The sequence below is a fragment of the Zosterops lateralis genome, assembly GCF_965231275.1.
Source record: "Zosterops lateralis genome assembly, chromosome: 1".
Classification (NCBI taxonomy): domain Eukaryota; kingdom Metazoa; phylum Chordata; class Aves; order Passeriformes; family Zosteropidae; genus Zosterops; species Zosterops lateralis.
Window position 1 is genome coordinate 6,549,796 of NC_139762.1, and position 22,654 is coordinate 6,572,449.

A 22,654-nucleotide genomic window follows, 5' to 3' on the forward strand; every position below is an offset into this window, starting at 1 on the left:
TTCTCTTTGTGAATAGTTAAAAGCAGCATTTCATCTGAATTGCAGACAGCATGATTATTCACGGAAATGCTTCTTGACATTAGCAATTGTAGCAGAATCTGGTCTAAACATTTCTGAATTGGGCCCAATCAAAAGCATGGGATTTAATTGCACTGTGATTTTGGGGTGACTCAGTTGATAAGCTATTTTGGGTTTTTCAAGGTATTACTGGCAGTAACTAGGACTCTTTTTTCAGATTGAAATTGCATGAAAGCAATCAAAGAGCATTAAAAGAAATAAAATAGTGGTGCTACCTGGGTTTCTGTCTTTAAAAATACCTCTCTGTACTTGTAGACTATCAGATAGAAGCCAACAGAATCAGTAATAACCTGGTTTAACCATGTTGTATTTCCCATCACAAATGAGGTGACTTTGGAACCCACAGCGCCCTGCTCATTAGTGTCTAATATGAAGGTGGTCCCTAATTTTAGCTGTGCCTGGGCTCAGGTAATCATGTAGGCTCCCTGTGTAGTGGAACTCCTCCAGGGAATGATTCATCCAATTATCTTACAGTGGGGAAAACCATTTCCTGGGAGATCCTAACCTTTTCCAACAATATTTACAAAGTATTTATACTCTGTAGGACCATGGCAGAGCATGCCATGCCTGTTGCTGGCTGGGCCTAAGCATTTGTCTAAGAGACTAAAAAGCCAAGTAACCAGCCAGGTAGCAACTTAAGAGAAAAGAGTGAAAAGTTTCTGCGTAAATGTTTAAGTAAAAAAAAAAAAAAAAAAAAAAAAAAAAAAAAGCGCTGATTTTTTTTCCAAATTGGAATTGGGTTTGGGAAGGAGGTAGATGCAAGGACACTTAATTCTACTGCAAGCAGTGGCTTGCAGTACAAAGGGGGATTTCTGCTTAACAGGAAAAATCCACACTTACAGAGTTAACAACCTGCTCATTAAGCCACTCATTTGATAAGTGAGGGATTTCAGTCCAAGCCTTTGATCTTCCTGATTCCAAGCTGGGCTGACAATGAGATGGGCAGTCTCCCTGAAATATAATCACAGAGTGTGAGCCAGACTCCTGAAAAGTGGTGATGACCATGTGGGCTGTGGGGTGAGAAGCAGTGCAAGAGTTTTCTGGCAGCACTGCTGAGAGATGCAGCTGACAGTGCCCTCAGTCATGTTGTGCTGGTGGGATTCTCCTGATGGGCCTCTCTCAGCAGAGAAGCTGCTCTGTGAAGTCTGTTCTGTGTACCTACTTCCTAAAATACACCCAAACCCACACTCACTGCCAGCTGTGAGCATTGTACTGGTTTTAGCAAAAAGTAGTGACTAATATATGATGTCCTTTTATCACTTGCCTTGATTCTTTAGTGTTTGGGATTGAAGTGCTTAGAAGGATAATTCTTGCCTTTGCTGAAGTGGTACCTGACCTACAAAGGGACAGAGAGCTGGTTCTTACATTCCCATCTTCTCCCAGTATTATGCCTTTCTAAAAAAGTTTGAACAATTTAGTGTATTTCAACTGAGCCCAGAATTTCTCTGAGTTCCAGAGTACAGTGGTAAACTGGGAGCTGTGGGTCTGTGTGATGCAGGCATTTAGAGAGCAAGTAGTTATATGCTACAATTACCACTACATTAATGGCTTACTGTCCTTTTAATCCCACACCAAAACCTAGCATAGGCAAGAGCCCACAGCTAACCAAAATCTCAGAAATGTGAGGGAAAAGTCCTGGGAGTAGTTCCTCTGTGAAAGATCCTACAGTTCTGCTGCTGCATAGGAGGGACCTGGAATAATAAAAACTCACAGAAGATGCCAGGAAGCACCACAGCAGACTTAGCAGCTCTCTTCCTCCTGGCAGAGCCTGCTGCCAGCACAGCCCCACTTCCAGCTGCTTGGGAATCCCGGCATCCCAGGAGCTGCACTTGATCTCCTCCCATATCAGAGGCAGCTCAGGTACCTCAGTTACACCACCTTGAATTAGCAGCATCTGCTCTCCCTGTAACCTCAGCACTCGCCCTCTTTCCTCCCCAGGCTGCCTCACCTAAATGTCATTTCTGCTTGCAAAAACATTGCATTGCATCACCATGGTGAGGCATCCTGCCTTGTCACTTCTCTGAGCAGTGGCTGTGTGTTTCAAGACATGTTGGTGACCCTGGCCACTTTCCAGCTATAGAAGAGGTTGACCTGTGGCTTTTTTTCTCTTGATGAGGCTGATAAACCTCCATAGTTAAGTCTCTTCCTATACAACACATGGAATAAATATAGGGTAAGAAGATTACTTTTTGGAAAATAAAATAGTTTCTGAGGGTCATTCTCATCACAAATGTGACTTCTGAGTCAGGTTATCTGACATAAAACTGACTGGCCAGGACAATTCCTGGCTCTCAGGGTCCTCTCACACCATTTTAAGTTCTTGCCCAGCACAAAGCAATGCACATGGTGTTTTTGAAGTGAGAGAGATGGATCTGTCTGTTACCAATGACAATATCTTTTTTCTATAACAAATGAGGGTTGCTAAGGAAACTATAAATGGCCATGGTCTTGCCTATCAGAAATCCTTGTGTGGGCCCCATTACCAGCACAGCACTTAACTATCACACACTATTTGTCACTGAGGTCAGAAAGTGCCACGAAGCATCATTGGGGATCCTGCTATGGAGCAGATATCTAAATTTCTGTGACATCAAAGGGGATTTAACTGCCTCACTATAATTCCAAGATTGTTCTAATGCCTTATTTAAGCTAATGAGAGTCCAAGAGATCAAAATCTGCTCCTGATTTGCTGCCTGAGTCTCTTCAGCACATTGGTCCCATCTGCACTGTAGCACCTCCTCTCATCATCTCTCTTTCATCAGATTGCCACTTTTAATCAGTAATTTCAGTGGTATTGTACTAGCAAGAAAATAACCTTCCCCCATTCAAAAGGATGTAGAAGCTTTCACTAATAACCTCCTAGAGTTATTAGTCCTGATCAGAAGTGCTGCCTGAGCTCAGCTAACACTTTTTGAATGACCCAGGGCACTGGTGACTCATGGCCAATATATTCTGCATCACAAAAATCATTGGGAGGACTCCCTGGGACACATTTTAAGTGATTTTGAATGTTTTTAATAGAGGAGTGAGAGAGGGAAATGGAAGGCAGAGCAGAGAGGTTTTGTGAGAAACAAGAGGGAGGAAAGACACTGCGCAGCAGTCTATTGCTAAAAGAAATCTTCCTTAGCAGCTTATTATTGCAGCTGTGAGAATTAAATGGCTTTTTTTTTTTTAACAATTCCTTTGTTTTTGTTTTATTTCTTACAGTCTGTGTGAGATTCTTCCCATGCTGTTCAGTGGACATCACAAAATTTCCAGGCAAAATTTGGTGGAGGCTGCGGAAGACCTGCTACAGAATCGTGGAGCACAACTGGTTTGAAACATTCATCATCTTCATGATCCTGCTGAGCAGTGGAGCCCTGGTAAATGTGACAGCATTTCCTAACTGTTTAAAAGGCATCATGGGTCTCCAGTGTTCTCCAGTTCAGCTGTCTCTAAGGTCTTATGAATCCTTAGTGGTCATTTCTCAAAGCAAAGCATTTAGTCTGGGGCTGAAGCATGTTTTTGGCTTTTCTGATTTCACCTGCCTTTTCCATATGGTGGGGAACTTTCTCCTGCTGTGACATAAAATTCTGACTTGCACGTGTTTTGAAAAGAAAATCCTTGAGGAAGTCTGTGTGAGGAAGTTTGCCAGCATTGCTGCTTCAACATCCCATAGCTGCTTCTCCATGAGAGTTCCCATCTGGAGGTTTGCATTTTGCTCCAGGGGTGGCTTTGTTATTTTCTTTTCTTCTCTTTTTTTTTTAGCACATTCTATAACCAGCAAATCAAAATTATAAAAGACACAGAGGGCACTGAATCTGTGCTACCCATGGGTCTAGTGAGTGCCTGTATTCCTGTTTTGAATACACCTTAGGTTAACACTCAGTACCTTTCCTGCACAGGTGCTGTTTGTATTCAGGTGAACGTGTGTTGGTCATTGCCCAGAGCTCTGATAGGGGATCCTCTCCTCCTGAGGTCCCACTGCATTCTGGAATTATCCTCTGTGCATTTTCAGCCCTGTGTTCTTCACAGGGAAGCATTTATATTTCTCTTTTACATTTCAGGAACTGGTGGGATTTCTCCCAGGTTTTTTATCCTAACCTAGAACAGAGACATGTATCAAGGGTTCTCCAGGCTTTAGTCTGGTGGTCACCAGTCATCTCCTTTGTAATGGAGTATGACATACACTTAGTAAATTTGCAGGCAGTGCCATGTTTGGACAGGTTATCCATACATTTCCAGAGGTCAGGATTGACTTCAGCCAGGTGGGTGAATCTGCCTTAAGTGGTGAGGCAAACATCATCTTAGAAAGGTGCCTGCTTCACCTCACTGGGAATAATCAAGGTGTGGTGAAGGATGGCTGCAAGGGAGCAGATTTACTTAAAAGAACTGGAGAGGGAGCAGGCAACAAATAGAATAAACTCCATCACAGCCCTGCACAAAAGCCCAACACCCCACTGGGCTGTATAAATTATCCTGTTCTTCCACTCCAGTTGGCATCAAGGAGGCCTCAGCTGGAGCACTGGCTTCAGCTCTGGGCACTGCACTTTGGGAAAGACATGGGCTAATTGAAGAAACTCCAGAGAAGAGCAACACAAATTATCAGTGGCCTAAAAAAAAAGAGGAAAACACAGAAGTACTGGGTTTATGTAGCTCAAAGAAAGTCTCTAAAGGATAGGGGAAGGTGGAAATACATAAATGTTGGTGCAAAAATGGAAAGAGATGGACTGTTCTCCTGGTCCACCAGAGATGGGCTGAAACGTCACCCCGGGGGGTTTTATTTCATTATGAAAAATAAGAGGCTGAAGAACTTGGGTGAATAGTAAGCTTCTGAAAATTGTCACAGCTTTGCTGAAATGAATGTATTCTGACAGTTTTTTGCACCAGCTTGAGCATCAGAATGTTAATTTTTGAACACATTTTAGAGGGGGAATGTCGCTTGCTATAATATGCTTTAGATGAATACACTTCCTTACATATGTAATTAAAAGTGCCTTAGATAACTGAAGACTGCAATATAAAGCTCATTTAATTTAAATTGCATGCATTCATTTAGTTTCTGCGACTTTCAATTTAGCCAATGCTGTTCTGTATAAGGGCAAATTATCCTGCATTTTCTCACATATCAGCTCCTCACTTCAGTATTTGGACTGGAGATGTTGGAGGCAACACACATTTTTTTTTCCTGTTATTCTGAGTTGCTATCTTCCAAAATCTGAGCTCATCTGGCTGCATCCCTGGGACACCCTGAGTTGTTAAGGGAGAAGAGCTATATATACCTTTAAGCCAATATATGCATGAGTATGTGGTTAAACCATCAAAATATCTCTTCAGCTTACTGCAGAAGATCTGAAAACCTTTCTTAAGATTTTAAGCCATAAGCACCCAAACTGGAAGCCTACTTTTTAATAGTAATTTTGGATAACACTGCAGGTATACTGCTTAACTCTTTTTTTAACACACAAAGCAAAGCAGGAAAAAAAAAAAAAAAAAAAAAAAACACACACCAACCCAACCTCTTCTTAATGTTTTATGTGGCAGAGGTTTCATCCATTGTCACCATGAAAAAATGCAAAGCACCAGAATTTTGTCATTTGGGTAATATCCACAGCTTGTCCAGAAGCACAAAATTGTCCAGGTAGCACATTTTTCATCCCTTAATAAGCTGCTTCCTGACTCACAGTGTGCTTTTAGTAGACAAAACACAATGTACTTTTGGACAAGTTAGTAGAAAGTGAGGAGAGCAAAGGAGGGAGAGGAGGAAATCACTTTAAATGGTTTGTTGTTATTTTTGCAGTAATTGCAAAGTACAGCAAGTCATCTGACAAAGTGAGTGAGCCCCTAAGAGAAGTGATAAACTCCAATCTGTGCATTGTTTTCAGGCTTTCTCCAACAGCTCTTTCACACCCTTGAAATATCATTTTTGAAGGCAAGATAGGAGACAGGGTTGCAGCAAAAACGTCACCCCAAAGTGTGGGGACAAATGGACAAGCTTTGGCACAGGCTGCCAAAGCTTTCTTGTCAGTTTAATTACTGTTCCCTGGCAGGCAAAAGAGCAGTGTGACTGCCTGAGTGACAAGTACCACACTTCTTGTATCTCCAGGCATTGGCTGTTTGTTAACTTTCTGAAGCTTCTCAGAAAGTAGCTACAGATCTGGAAATATGTAAATGCAGATAATTCAGATGATTAGCACAGACCCTCTCAAATTATGTTTCTTACTGCCAAGTGCTCTGGGTCACACGATGGGATGAGAGTAATATGTCACAGCTTGGGTCATCCAGGTTCCAGGGACTTGGGAGCAGCTTGTGTAACAGCAGTGGCAAAAGCAGCTGGGGAAACAGACCCTAATTTGTCTTAGAAGCCCCAAAATGAGCTGCATATTGGCAAACCTGACACCAGGATCCTGCCTTTTATTTGACTTATGTTATAAAGTGAAGGCTGAATTATGAGATTTCTTTATTTTCTTTATTTTGGGAGGCATATTGGTTTAGATCTTAAATATTTTAAAGGGGTTATTCAGTTGTTCGTATTTGATACAGATACTGAAACTCTTTTCATACTGCTCTGCATGAGATTAGTTGGAGAGACAGATGAGATGAGGAGATAGATACCTTGACCTTTAAAACATTATTGTTCTGCTAAGTGAATAATAATGAGCATTTCTTGAGGCAGATAGCTGTAGCCACCTGAAATGTGATGGCTGAACAGAAGCCAGGGAACTCCAGTACTCCATAACACAGGCAGGTTAATAACCCAATTTGTCATCATTAGCAATAAGATCTATTTGGCTAAATGCAAGGGTCATATTTTGCCTCCTAAATATAGACATCCTGTGCCCTGGGACATCTGAGGTGCCTGGGCAGCATTGGCACAGCCAACAGGAGATGAGGCAGGATAAATCTGGGCATTTTGGGGTGGCGCTCTGCTCATGGATTCACACTCCAAATTCAGGGTGCAGAAGTTCTTTCAACACTTAAAGGATGTGCAGCCAGTACAGCCAGTAGAGCCTGGACAGAAATAGCCAAGCCTGTGTCCCTTGTAGGGGAAAACTGAACAGATCTCTCTTAGGTCAGGGTCAATCCTGTTTGTGCCTGAAGACTCTTTTTAAATTATAATGTTTAAATATATCAGAAATCACAGATTGTGCATGATATTTTATCAAATATGGACCTGCAGTGCAACATCCACGTTTTCCAACAGGCCTCAGTTATTAACCAATCCTTTGTACTTCCAGGCCTTTGAAGATATTTACCTTGAAGATCGAAAAAACATAAAAACCATGCTGGAATATGCTGACAAAGTGTTCACTTACATCTTTGTCTTGGAGATGTTTCTGAAGTGGGTGGCTTATGGCTTCAAGAAGTATTTCACCAATGCCTGGTGCTGGCTGGACTTCCTCATTGTGGATGTGAGTATCATTTTGGAACTACAACGCTTCTCCTGCTGGATTTTGCAGTGGGTGGGAAAGGGCTGCTGAGTTTGGCAGCTTTGCATCTGTGAAATGACAGCTGTCACTCTGACTCTGAGCATCAAGCCTAGGCAGAGCTCAGAGGAGGTTTGGGTGTGTGACTGTGCATCCCCAGGACCCAAAGCAAACAGGAACGCCTTTGGTGGTGACGTAGATGTGTCACCCTGCTAATCTGAGTCATGTCCCCTTCCCAACCGCAGGAATTCTCCCTTTCTTTCAGCATTTAACCTCTCATTCCACACTCTCAGCCAGCACAAGGTCCAGTTACCTCAGCCTGCTCTGCACATGACCTGGGCACACAAGTTTTGAGCAGATTAGAGGAGCTGTCCTTGGCAGAGCTCCCCAGTGAGGCTGCCAGCAGTGTGTAACAGGATGTTCAGTACTGACTCCCAAATATTTACCAGTGCAGGAGTCCAGGAGAAGGTGTGAAAAGTCCTCTTGGCAAAGTGTCTTCACTACTACAAAACATTGCAAAATATTCCAAATCCTTGAAATACTGCCACGCTTCCTTCTCCTAATTTAAGGATAACCCTTAAAAGCCTGAACAAAAGGAAGCTCCTGCCCCAGGAGTGTTGCTATTACCAGATTTGGCTCCTCCAAAGATTCATTTGGAATTGATATGGGATCTACCAAATTTGGGAAAAGTCAGCAACGCCATGTCCTCCCAATGAAGTCTAACATTTCATCTCAGTGTATCAATGAGGAGGCAATTATCTCCTTGAGGCCATTTCTTATTAGCTTGAGGTATTAATGCAGGAGGCTGGCAGAGCTTTGCCATGATTATGTAATTTATTAAACTTCAGAGAAATAATTTTTCCCCATTTTACATCTGTACCTTAGCTCGAGGGAAGAACTGCACTTTCTTTGGCCCCAGCCCAGGAGAGCACTTCAATGGGACAATTTGCTTGTTTGAAGTTATGGACATATTTAAGTGCACTGCTGGATCAGAGCCTTTGGAAGCTTCTCCAGAGCTTTAATAAATTGATTTATGAAAAGGAAATTCTTTACATAAATTGTAGGTCATAAATTCTCCTTTGCATATTTGCTTAGAAACCTTTTAAAGGGAGGGCACTCATTTTTCTCAGATTAGCTCCAGCAGAAGAGGAAGGCCTGGTTTAATTATTTAACCACAAAATTGGAATCTACCAGTTCCTAAGTTATAGCCCAGCTCTGAAAATTGTTCTTACTGTGATTTAGGTGACACAGCTTTTCTTTTCTGGTTTCTCCATCTCCAAAATGGGACTAGTAGGACTCACCTTAAGTACTGGATAGGGCTTCCAGGAATTTGGTTTTGGAGTAACTGTTTCAGTGAGCTTCTGAAGACTAGAAGGGCTGGATGAGGGATGAGTATTGTCACAACCATAAGTAGAGGTCTTCCTGATGGCAGCAACAGTGTGCAGGATCAATTCACCGGGGCAGTTTAAAACTCTGTTTGAAATTAGTACCACACTTGTAGAATAACATCTCATTAACACCAAAGAAAGTAAACCACAAACTAGACTAAATTCTGACCTCAGAAACACCCCCCCTTGGAACAGGAGACACACAAGAACACAAAGCCCAAATGTAAATTAGCTGCACGTTTGCCTTTTAATGGTGGAGTTTATAATGACAGATTGGAGAAGCAGCCACAGATGGCCTGGGAAAGGGGCTTCACCTTCCCCTGTCACACATCCAAGCACCTGTGGCATAAAACAGGGAGGACACAGGGCCTTGGACTCCCCTTGTCCCTTGAAAATAAATCCCAGAGCCTTATCACTGACCCAGAATGTTTTATTTTCTCAACCCACTTTCAAATGTTCCACCCACATTTAAATGTGCACTTTGCAAGCTCCCAGTTCAACCAAAAAGTTGCTCCACCCTTGAGTTGTTTTGGTTGTTGATTCACTCTAAGTCATCACTTGCTCTTTAGGGTTCTCAATGAATAAATCTTTTCCCCCTGCACTATTCTTTTCTTAAAAATATTTTCCCAGTGCAGATAATGAGACCCTGGTACTATATTTTTAGCAGGTTTAACAGATGCTTTTCTCCTACCCTATTGCTAACCCTGCCACTCTGAATTGGCACAGTAATATCCTGTAATTTTTCCAACACACTTTTTATTTCAATTTACATTTTCTTTTTGGTCCTTTGAGAACCAAATCACTGCAACTGAGCTGCAGAAGGGAGTGAATGGGTGAATTAGCTGCTCCAAAAGAAGCAGATGAACCACTTGTATGATTTTCTCAAATTTATTTGTTTAAAATTATTCACTTAAAAATTCCTGATCTGCAAATTATTCATTAGTGGTTTGGTATCAGTATTCAAAATTCAAGCTGCGATGGTCGATTTTTGATTGGACATGTGAAACCATCTCTCATCTGTGTTTTCTCATTGAACAAATGCAACTCTGAATCTATTTTCTGTTTTGAATAATTCATAAAACCGGCTCAAAATTTGCAAGTATTCACTATTTCTAAATGGGATTTGAACCCAGAGAGGTTATAAGCATATTGCTGCTGGTTTTTTGTGGGTTGTTTTTTTTTTTTTTTTTTTTCTATATAGTCTGCCTTGTGAAAGACCTTTGACACTGATTTGGGCCAGTGGAATAGTAGAGGCTCCATCTGACAGTTGTGGATTACTAAAGAAAATTCTGGTTTGCAATGCCTAAACATTAAAACACAGAATAATTCACAAACTCAGCTATTTTTTGCTGGATGTAGAATCCCTAAAGGATGATCTCTGGTAATGGGCTTCTCAGCATCTCAAAGAAGTGTGCTTGTGTAGCAGAGAGTGCTTTCACATTCATTGCAATACAATATTGTCCTATCAACAACTCTGCTACAGATTTCTTTGGGAGGAAAGAGAAAGGGTTAATTAAACCACAAAATGCAGGCTCAGTTCAGCTCAGGGCCCCTAGGAAAGATGCTTTAGATGTCTGCTGAAAGTTGGGCATACTGAACAAACAACATCAATGTACATCTGTACAAGTTACCCTGAAAAAAAGAAATGTACTGCTAAAAGTAACTCGTTGCTACACTGCAAATACCAGCTCTCTGTGCTCATGAGCTGCAGTAGTGGGCACTCAATCCACAGCTCTTTTCACATGAGGGAAAGGCAGGGACTGTAGTATATCTGTGCAGACAGATAGAAGTGTAGACAGGCATCAATATCACCATCAGGAATGGCATTTATGCACTATTCTCTTTCCTAGGATGCATGGGCAAGTATTTCCACAAAGAACAGATATTTTCCAAGCATCTCTTTGGACAAAGTAGATTAAACGAGTTTGAACTTGGCCAGGGAAGTGGCACCCAAAGTGAATGTTTGTGGGAACTGCTCTCCACCAGGCCTGTCCTTTGAAACAGGGAGCAGAGAGACTCCACCAGCTGTGCGTGCTGGTGTCATACTTGCTGTTCCTTTCAATTGTTTCCTCTGACCCATAAATATTATCTTGAGCTTATCTGGCTTGAGCTTCAGCCAATTAATTCTGAGCGATGTCCCAGCCTCTGCTGACAGAGGATGGATTATTCCATTGCATGGTCACTTTGGGAAAGACATCAGTCTGGGGCTTAGCATCATTCAGAGTCTGGAGGTATTGCAGTCAACAGCTTCCTCACTGGCTGGTCAGGCACTGAAGGCAGAGGTGAGAGGCTGGAACCCCAGAGAAGCTGTCATGGGAAAGAAGTGTGAACTCCCAACTCATTAAGTAAGAACAGGGAAAAAGTCACAGCCAAATTTCATTGCCTGTGACATTCACAGAGAAATCCTCTTAAACCAGGACTAATGTCACCACTCCACAAAACTCCATTATCACAAATCCATCATCTCCATTGCAGCTTTTGTGTTCAGTTTAATTGACCAAACATTGGTCCCAATCCAGGCTTACAAAAACCCAGCCTGATTGTGTGTTCTGATTTCAGAGATGAGGGGAGATGAGGGTTTCTCCACCAATTCTTTCTAAGATTATTCTGTCTTTCAAGTCTTCACACGTGGCGAAAACTATTTTCTTAAACAATTGCTTTGTTAGGGATGTTGGCAGCCTCCTTCTCCTCCAGCCATCTCCAGCAATGGGTGCTCCTGCAGCAGGGAGGGGAGATGTCTCTAATTCTCAGTTTTTGCCCTGATTCCCCACTAGTTTCTCTCCAGCTGGGTCACCAGGAATTAAGATTTTTCTTTCCATCCCTTTTCCACCTCCCCTGACATGGAGACAGGGGCTCACAAGAGTTTTGGGTAGATCTGTCTGCAAAAGAGCTCAAGTACAGCTCAGCAATGGATTTGAAGCCCAGGCATCTCAAAACAGTTATTCAACAAATCCACTAGGCAGGATTTTGTAAATGTTTTTATGGATATGAAATGTTATGTATTTTTTGCTCTCCTCAATAACTTTTGTGAATGGTTCTAACACAGCATGTTTCTGGTGTTTGCCTGAAGGTGCTGAGTTGATAACTGGAGATCTGTATTCCCCACTGAGCAGCTTTCCAAATTTCCTGTTTGCTGCCAATTTCCTATTTGCTTGTTTGAGATCTGCTCATGGATGTTCAGGCATTAAATGCACCATCACTTTCCCTGAACACTTAAACAAAAATAAAGGTATTACATTTTACAAGATAGTTCCTAGAAAGCACTTGCTCTAAGATTTCTGCTTCAAATACTTCACTGTCAGACAAGTTAAGAAGCAGCTAATAATCCTTGAATCTGAGATGAACATTTTAAAACAGTCTTTCTATCCCTAGTTAAAATTGAATTGAATTAAATTATGCCCTTGTGTTGGATTGTCTTTAAGTGACAATTAAAAACTTGCTGTGTGAAGTAAATATTGATGGCTTATGATTACTTTAATTGTTTTTTTCCATCTGTATTCCCTGTTGATTAACAAGGTGATTTCTGTTTGCTGTACCAGTAATTACACAGTCTGCTGTAATGAGTCGTTCCCAAACAGCACTGAAATCCAATTTGTATTCTTGGGGCATTACCCTAAGAGCATGTGAATTTTCTCTAGTTTCTGTTCTGAAAAGCACACAGGAGCAGAATGACAAAAATACAGCCAAGGCAAATTAAAAAATATTATGTCTTGTCACTTGGAGCAGCATCTTAGGAGAGAACTTATTAGTGTTCTCTGTGAGTTGTCAGAAGTCCATAGGTACAACAGGGTATTATAACTTCAGAGTTCAACTTTTTGATTAGCTTTTTCCCAGCTCCTCAAAGCAAATGCACATGTGGGACTGTCAAAGTTGTCTCAGTGCACATTCTTTCTGGGCCTCTCTGATGGCATAAACTTGATGGCATAAATCTGGAGAGATTCCCTCTCCAGGAGCTTGGGAACCCAGTTTTGAAGAGAAAAAGACGGACGGGAGGAAGGGAGGAAGGGAGGAAGGGAGGGAGGGAGGGAGGGAGGGAGGGAGAGAGGGAGGAAGGAAGGAAGGAAGGAAGGAAGGAAGGAAGGAAGGAAGGAAGGAAGGAAGGAAGGAAGGAAGGAAGGAAGGAAGGAAGGAAGGAAGGAAGGAAGGAAGGAAGGAAGGAAGGAAGGAAGGAAGGAAGGAAGGAAGGAAGGAAGGAAGGAAGGAAGGAAGGAAGGAAGGAAAGAGAAAAAGCGCTCTTTTAGTACATATTGACTAATTCAGGATAAGTGTAGAGAAAAAAAAATCTACATGAAAATAAATGGTTTTAATGTGTGTTAGCAGGTCAGCCGAGGTTGTAAATCTCCCTTCCACCACCCCACACTTTATCTCAACACAGCACATGCAAAAACATCCAAATGTCTGGTCTTATCTTGGTTTGCACCTCATGTTTGTTACCACATGGATGCTAAAAGGGGAGAACCCTGGCTTTGCCAAGAGGAAGCACAAGCTGAGTTTCAGACAAGGCACAGCAGGACAAAACATGCTGCAGCTGCAGGAAAAGGGGTGGAAAATGGAGGTGAGGAGAAAAGCCCACAGTAAGCCTAGTTCACCATCTGCCTGCACCTTGCAGAGTGGTTGGGAGATAAATAATTACTGCAAATGCTGAAGAATTTCAATAACTGAAGCACATTTTCAGATTTCAAAAGTGCTGTAAAAAAACCCATCTCCACTCAGATTTCGCTGAGCTAGATCTACCAAACATTTTCATTTCTCCAAGTTATTTAAAAATGGAGCACTTTTCAATGTCCTTTTTTAGAAGACTATGCTTAAAATGAAAATAATTGATAAAATCCTGGAGTTCCTGCATGCAGCTTGCTTGACCCTTCCCATCATTGGGAGTGGATTCCCCAAATTCCATCCACAGGGATGTTTTCCCTAGCGTGGAAGAGCTGAGCTGGTAGAGGCACATTGACTGTATTTAACAGTCCAGAGTCCCACAAATTCTCCAGGGACAGAGGAGGATGGGGGATTGTCCCACAGTTCCTCTCTCTGATGACCAGAACCTTTGAAACCCCAATTTGCAAACTGAAAAAACATCTTCCCACCATCCAGGATGGTCAGGAACAGCTCAAGAGACTCCTCCTGAGGAGGAGGGAAAAGGAAGAAAAGAAGGAATAGAAGCAGCCTGCAGAGGGACAGGGATTCTTTATTATTGAGGGAGAGATGAAAGGAATTGGGATGAAAGCTGTGCCTTAGTGGTGTAGAGATTTTGTGCAGACCTCCTACCCTGGTATGGCTGACTTTGGGATGTGTGTGCCAAGGCAAATGAAGATAAACATTCCTACTTTGGTGTGTACTCCTATTTGTACCATTATCCTTCCTGGCAAGAGTCAGGGATCCTGCAATTCTTCAGAGTCCCTCTCCTTTCTGGCATGTTTAATACAATATGGACATATTCAATACAATTCAGGATCAATCGCGTTCAAGAACACAACTAAATTGAGATGATTTTTAAGTGAGGATTGTCATGTTTCCCACATCAATTTGGTATTTTTCATGTGGATTTGGAACATCTGATCAAATAAATGCTTTAGGGAAACAAGCAGATCCAGAACAGCACCTTGAGGAAGGAACACAAACAGATTTTTCTCTTTTGTTTTTTGGGGGTTTTGTTTTGGGGTTTTGTTTGTTTGTTTGCTGTTTGGTTTGGTTGTTTGTTTTGGGGTTTTGGTTTTTTTTGGGTTTTGGTTTGGTTTGGATTTGGGGCTTTTGTTTTTTGTTGCTTTTGTTGTTGTTTTCATTATGTCATATCTAAGTAGAGTTGATCCTAATCCTGTCCAGAAAGAAATTTGCCTTTACCCCAGCACCTCCACTCCCACCAGCTGGGATGAAAATGCAGCAGAGTCCATGGGGCTGAGCCCCAGGGAAGTTCTGGGGAATTATGGGGAGCCCCAGGGAAGTTCTGTCAGTTATCGCTGTGTGCACCCCTGGCATGGTAATGCTGCCTTCATATAATAAATAGCAATCAAGTCCACTCCTGACTACAGCATCAGGAAGGTTCCCTGGGATGGAACATGAGGTGGCTTTGGAGATCTTTTTAGGGGGAGAATGTCTTTCCTCTCCAGCTGCCCTAAATCCAGGCTGTCTCCACACAGCATCTGGATGAGCAGCAGAACACAGTTGATGACGAAGAAATTATTTTCTTCTAAATCATAACACAAACACCAGACTTTTCAAGGCATCTGCACCTGCACAGCCACTGCAGAGGGAACCCTTGGGACTTGGCCAAGCTTTGCCTGATCAAGTTACATCGTCTGAGCCCCAAAATTCACAAGAATCCCTAGCTGGCTGCCTAGGGAAGTGGTCACAGCACCAAACCTGACAGAGTTCAGACAATGCTCTCAGGCACCAGGTGTGATTTTGGGGGTGTCCTGTGCAGGGACAGGAGTTGGACTCCATGATCTTTGCTCATCCCTTCCAACTCAGCAGATTCCTGTGATTCTGTGATCCCTACCCAGTGCTAATAAACAGGATGTCAAGGTGTGGCAAAGGTGCCTGTTTGCAGTAAAAAGGTGAATTGAGACAAGCTGAGAATCTGTTTGCAAATGGTGAGGGGGAGAAAGCTGCAGATCAATAAGTCAGTTTGCTGCCTCGCTGGATGAAAACTCACAGTCGACTCACCCTCGGAAATCAGCTGAGGTTTAATTCTTGATTCTCAGCCATGTGCCCTGGGAATTGACTGGAGCTGTTAGAAAAGCCTGAGCAGGTGTAGAGGAGGTGACAGATTAAGAGAACAGCAAGACGTAAAGAGGTTCTTCTGGAAACCACCAGGAAGCAATTAGGATGCAGGAATGATTTATTTAAAAGCATTTAACCCAACAAGAGTGACACATGCTGTTTGCAACAAGGCTGCCTTCTGAAAAGGAAATGTTGCCTTGAAAAGCTTGGACATGAGGACCTGGAGACAAGCTGAGAACATGGAATATTAACAGAATTTTATAGCTTTAGTCTGAGTAGTAGATGGAGGAAGAAAGTTCTTAAAAAGAAGTGGAAAAGTCCTGGAGAAACAAAACAAAACAAAACAAAACAAGTGGATGAAGTAAACGAGTTTTTAAACCTGAGTAATAGGAAGTAGCACTGGGCTTTCCAGGAGATAATTTTTGTTTATAATTAATCTAGGCACTCATGTAGCCCATACATGAGAGCACTCCACGAGCAGTAATGACCTGCTGCAGTGAGTGAAGCCCTTTGGTAGCTCATTTCCAGACACATTTTCACCTCCAGGCCATGGACCAACCCCAGAGCAGCCTTAAGGAGTTTGTTGTCTTTACCTGAACATGAGGGCCGTGATCCAAGGAAAGAGGGAGCAGAGATGGGAATTTAGGTCACCTTAGTGTCTCTCTGGTGTCCTATTTTTAAGACTTTCCTTTAACTTTATGCCATTCTTTCACAATGTGCAGTTTCTGGATTGGCAGGTGCAATCGTACAGTTTGGCCTTTGTATGGCAGAAAATGCAGTGTCAGAATGAAAGGACAAAGGGATGTTTTAAAAACCTAAAATGACAATAAAAGTCTGCTCAGAAAGGGTGGGTGCTGAAAGGAATAACAACCTCATTACAAGCTCCCTTTCCCCAGCCATACTTCAGAGAGCCAAAAGAAGGTCCATGTATTTCAGTTTATTTGCAAAGTCCTGTTTCCCTGTAGGTTTTCCACCTTGCATCTGGGGTAAAGACTGAATTTTGTTCCTTTTCAAATCAAGGGCAGAAACTTGTAACTTCAGCCCTGGCTGTGAAGGACACTGGACAGTGAAGAGGTCTTTGAGTGATTCTATCCTCGGCAGCAAGGGAGAGGAGAAGCCAGGCTGGATTGAAAAGAGGCACCCACAGCAATCTAAGCACTATTCCTTCTATTTTTTTTTTTTTTTTTTAAGGCACAATTAGAGAGGGAGAGACAGGTTTTTTTTCTGGGGCACACAAAAAGCTATTTGAAAGCATCAGGGGCCTGCATTAGCTGGAACTGCTTATTTAAATAAGTGGCCAGAGCTTTCAGCTCAGCGGCTGTGCTTCCATTCAGATGTCTTTTTTTTTCCTTTTTCTTTTTTTTCTTTTTTTTTTTCCTGCTGTTCCCTCCCCTCTAATTTGAACAAGCAGGTTAATTTGATGAAATCCCCTGGCTACATCAAGCATATGCTGCTGCCCATACCAGGAGGGAGGTCTCCTCTTCTCCCTGAGACAGACACTCGCAGGGCATTGCTCTCAGATGTGTGCAGCAGCACTCAGTGGAGATTCTGGTTGGTTTTAGGATTTATATGATTATCCAAGGATGATATTTTTGCTGTTTCTCAGGCAGAATTCCAGAATGCCTTGTTTTCAGGGCTCTGCTATTAATTCACCTCAGTGGTTAATTAAAACATGCAGCCTGTGCTGGGTAGTGCCTGCCTTGGGATGGTGCTGCTCAAGTCTGTCTGCTCTCAGCCTGGTCCAGGGGATGCTCCCAGGTTATCTGAAATCATGTGTTTTTAGGAATAGAGGAAAAAAAAAAAAAAAAAAAAAAAGAGAGAGAGAGAGAAGAGCAGTCTTTGAGCAACCTTTATTCCAGCTCAAAGAGTTCATTTCAGTTTCTCCTTGCTATAGGAACCTCCACCAGCCCTGAGTGAAACACTGGTCCCAAACTCTGTGCCCTTGACCCCCTGTAAACCCCCATGGGCTGGGAGTCTGTGGAGGCTGCTAATATGATATTAAAATTTGTTCATGTAGGGAGGAAGCCACTGCTGTTCCAAATACAATCAGTCCTTGGGAAAAAAATAAACCTCTATGATCTTCTAATTAAAGGCCTTTTCCCCTCCATGTGCTGCATTATCACACTCCCGACTTCATAATTGTTTTTCTGCCGCCTTAAAACTCTGTCCTGGTGGCTTTACTGGGTTTACAGTGGTTTGCAACACTGATTGCTTAGGTCACTGTCAGATAATGAAGACACATAAAATTATTGTGGAACTTTATCTCTGTGTGTTCATGGTGAATAATTTAAATAGTCAGACAATGCTGCACATCTGTAACTGGTGAATGACTGTGAGAGCAGTGTGAGCACACTGGGAATTTAACACTACTCCAGGTGCCCCCTGGGCACATACACAAGTCATATTTGTTACCTTAAGAATGACAGAAATTCTGCAAAATAGTTCAATTGTGACAAAAAATTGGAAATTACTGAAAAAATGTTCTGTTTCCTGGACAAGACTTTGAAGTGGATTGTCAATTTAGGCATTCAGAAATTACTCTCATTAGAGTTATATGATGTATTTATATGATTTATACAGATATCGGTGAGGCTAACCTTTTGTCAGAGATCCTTCCTTATATTCTATCACTCTAAATTCATTGATTCTTCTTGATTTTACCCTGGAAACACATATGAAAGTCATACAATGGGACACTCCAGACCCAAGCTAATGCCACCAAGGCACACAGGTACCAGGAGATTGGCTTTCAAAACACCAGCCACAGGTTTGTTAAACCCCATGGCTGGTATTTCTAGTGCCCAGTCCACCGGAAATAAAAGCTCTCATTTTTCCCTTGATCATGAGGCTGAAAATGGCAACAGTAAAAGCTGTGGGGCTCATTTATCTCTCCCTTCATCCAGCTCCAGGCACCTGTCATGCAAATTATTGTAAAATCCATGCAGATAAACTTGTGTGTAGATGTATGTGGGAATATAGAAATTTGTGGGAATATAGAAATAATGTGGGAATATAGAAATACAGATCTATATTTATTGACACAATATTCTTATAAACACAAAGAAAAAACTATCTCTGGGCAAAGAAAGTCAGGGAAAGGAGCAAAAATCTTCCCTGAATGCCAGGATCAGAGAGAGCTCCACACTCTCTGCCTGTCTACAATAGCAAGAGGATGGATTGTTTAGGTTGGATCTACAAGGCTGAGCTTTGCTAGGAAACTCTGCCACTGAGCTGGGCAGTAAATGCTGACTCAGGGTTTCCCCCTCTGTTGGGCTGGAATAAATTTTGGGAAGTGTCTGACAGCACTGAGGTTGGGCTCTTGGCTGTGCTGAGATGATCCAGGGAATGCAAAAGGGAAGAGTTGCCCCATGATTGACATCTTAGTCCATGAGATCAGTGAGAGCTGTGTGTCACAGGCTGAAGTCTGTGGAGGCAGGATTGCACACACTGGTTTATGAGGACCTCCCTCCCCCTTAAGAACCTTCATTGTTGGCCAGGTTGTGCACTGGGCTTCAGGTTAGGCAGAGAATTCCAGTGAGAGCATTTTTCTGGGGACTCCAGGGTCACCAAATAAGCAGCAAGTCAAGGGGATAAGGAAGAGTCTAGACCTAACATGGGGAAACTATTCCCTGATTAAGTGAAATGGAAAGCTGTGAAAGCTCCTTAGTGATATCTAGCAAGTTCTAGAAAGACTTTTCCAGGGGAAATGCTGGAGGCAGAGCAAATAGGAGCTATGATAAATCTGCTTGGCCCAGAAGAAGTGCACAGGAGGATGAGAGATTCCATAGCTTACCTGTAACCTGCCATGTGAAAGGTGAAGTTGAGGTGAAAGCTCCAGGTCGAGAGCAAATTGGGATTTTTTAATGGGAAATTATTCCAAGCAATAGTGACTCCTTAGGATTCACTCACTCTCCACTGTGTTACAGTGCTGCTTCAGGGGTAGGTTTTTACAAAAAAACCTACAAAACTATTTGCAAACAGGTACTGAAAAAATTAGAAATGTGTGTGTGACTTATTCTGAATCTGGAGGTTACATTGACCCTAGAGGTGTTTCCTGGGTGCCAGCACATTTTTGATTCTGAGCATAGCACAAAGCAGAACTTTAGAGCAGCTCTGGGCTGCATAGCCTTGCAACAGTAAAAAAAAAAAAAAAATACCAGAAATAGCTGACTTCACCTTTTGTTGTGATTATGTGGGGCAGTCAGCAGCAATTCTGAAAACTGCTTGATTTTATTCCTAAAAATAACCTTCCGGGTCACTTTTAATCAAGTCCAAATGGCCAAGTCCCTGCGTTGGTAATTCTCCTATAAATAAAACTTGACAAGGATACCTTCAAAACCAACATCCAAGCATTTAAACAAGTTGTCTCAAACTCTGCTCTGACTCCAGCCTTGTAAATCATTGCCAAATATCACACAGCTTCATGACCTAATCCTCTGCAGAGATATCTAATGCTGTGTAAATCTGTGTCAGGAGGGCAACACCACCTGTGATAAATTTCAGGGTGACATTTGTGGTACTCTGAAGAAAATAAGAACCCACTCAGACCTAAAGTCTGGTCTTGCAGGATTTGAACCAAAAACCTTCTGCTTTGGGGAAAAGGGCAGTTATGGGACACAAATCCAGGATGAGGGAGGAATCATGCAGATGCTCCAGCCAAAGCAGTTTGAAGACCTTGATAAGATCTGAATTTCAGTCATCATGGGTGGAACTAGAAGAGTGTTGGGTTACCCGTATTTGATTAATTTTCATTTAAATATCTACATTCATTTTATGGATCAATTTTACAAATTAGTGAGCTTCCCTTGGTGTGTGAGTATATGGATCTATGTTTCTACCTCAGAGCATACAATAATTGAGCTGTTTTTCCCATAGCTTCAGCCTTTCTGGATAGGAACCTCCAAGGCTTTGTGAGATTAGGATTTTTCTGCACTAGACTTTCCATCAAAGACAGAAATATGTGCCAGTGTTTCTGCTAACGTGATTTCCCCATAATGCCAGTTATATTTTAGACTTTTAAGATAACTTAATTGAATGGCTTTAGTATGTTACTACAATGCACATTTGCTTACTGCTGTTAGACAAATCCTCAGCTCTTTATCATTATTTAGTCAACATTAAGTTACTGGGAAGAGTAAATAAAAGGAGGAGGATTTGAACTCCGTGTTAATGCAGCATCAGAGTACAGAATGGAAACCAGGCTGGTGAGAAACAGGGAAGGCAGAAAATGGGTGCATTGGTGAGCTGAAGGTGGTTTTTAAGTTAAATCCAGATTTTCTTCTTCAGCTATGAACATTGGGTGAGCAGGATTTTGGGGAAAGGAGCATGTCAAACCTATGGCATTGCTTACTCTAAAATGACTTAGGCACCATGCTCAAGTCACAGGTTAAAATCTGCTTTCCTAGAGATGGAAGCAAAAGCTTTGCTGGTGATTTTTACCTCCCCAGTGTCTACAGGGACAAAGACATCAGACCTTGACCCCAGTCTGCCTGTGCACTGTGATGTTCTTACAGGGCACTCAGCACTGAAAATGCAGAAGTGTTTATTAAGCCTTTCCTTCTGTCCCAGCCTCTGAGTCTGTATACAGGAGGTGAGTCTGTGTCACACCTTGTTAAAGAGTGACAGGGTGACAGCTCCTGTGCCACTTAGTGCTCTGCAGGGGTGTGGGCTGAAATCCTGGCAGAAACCCCAGCTCAGGCTTGGTTTCTCTGAGACCTCCTGCCCTTAGTCACCCACATGACAAAGTAAAGCCATCAGCAGGTAAATAATTTAAGAAATTGAGCAAATTTTTTAAAAAGTGCTTAGCTGTGCAGACAGCACTGGTGTGTAAATAAATGCATATTCAGGAGAAAAGCTGCTCCATAGGGGACACAGTCTTGGGACTTAGGGACCAGGCTGGTCTTGCCCTGATTTATCCCAGGCTTCATGGGTGATGCTGAGCTGGTCAGTCAGCACTGGGCTTCAGAGTAAAAATCATCCCATCATATAATTAAAAGGAAGGTTTCCTCCAGAACTGTCAGTGTTTAAGGGGGTGCTGGAGTTTCCTTACACTAAGCACCCAGTTTTTATAATGTGGCGGAGTCTCTGCTTTTAGGCTTAGCTGCTATCTTGAAAATGGCAACAGCACCCACTCCTCACAGGTGAGCTTTGCACACTCCCATTGGTGAGCATGAATAATAATAACTCAATACTGTGATGAATGGGGCTGTGAGAATGGTAAGCAAGAAAAAAAGAAACAAATTAAAAAGGAAGAAAAGGAACTGTGATAAGCAATATTCATAAGTTTCTCCTTCTAAAAAAACAGTATTTTATAGTATGTGGTGATTAATTCTGGTTGGATTTTTTGTTGTTTGGGATTTTTTTTTAATACATGCAAATTGGCATGGTACCTATGGTGTTGGAGAGCTGTTTGTTTTCACTCTTTGCTCAGTAAGATTTCAGGCTGTGAACACTGATTTGAGCATGCAAAACCCTATTGCTCTATGTGTTCATAATCCCCACTGACACTCAGTTCGTTCAGAATCCAGTCCTGTGCCTGATACCACCCACACCTCTGACCAACTAGGGCACTACAAAAGCTCTGAGAACACGAAGAACATGGGAACTCCTCCATGCTGCTTCCAGATTCAGGAAGTTCATTTAAAAGAAATAGTCTTTGAAAGGTGTGAACCTCAACACCGAGCACCTGTCAAATTTCCATCTCCTTTAAAGACTGTGCAGAAACCAGAAAAAGTGACTAAGAGCAGAATGAAAGAGCCATGCACATCATTCTTTTAAGGTCTGTGGCATAGACATGTCTGCCAGCACTGTAAGACTTGTCTTTAATCATCGAGTTGAAGACTAGTGATTAAATGTAAATACCACAATCCTTTGTGTCTGCTGGAAAGGGTTAGACATACTTTCTTCCAAAAAGCTCTAAATGTAACGCTTACCTGACTCGTATTTTGGGTAGTGGAAGAAACACACACCTTGGGGAGTACACAGAAAACAGCACAGAGTGGTGGGTCTGTTATGGTGATCTCCTTTCTCATCCACTTCGTGAAGGATCATCCTTTTCTTCTGTGT

The 22,654-nt window shown here is 42.2% G+C and overlaps 1 protein-coding gene across 1 annotated transcript in view; it reads left to right on the top strand.

The window, feature by feature from the left end:
* Nucleotides 1-22,654, top strand: part of LOC310908570 (sodium channel protein type 5 subunit alpha-like) — a gene marked incomplete at its 3' end in the record, with an annotated part of 214,572 nt that overhangs the window by 171,854 nt on the left and 20,064 nt on the right. The window contains 2 exon segments of the mRNA XM_083859729.1: nt 3,286-3,440; nt 7,296-7,469. Of these exon segments, the coding sequence (XP_083715855.1) occupies nt 3,286-3,440; nt 7,296-7,469 (329 nt within the window).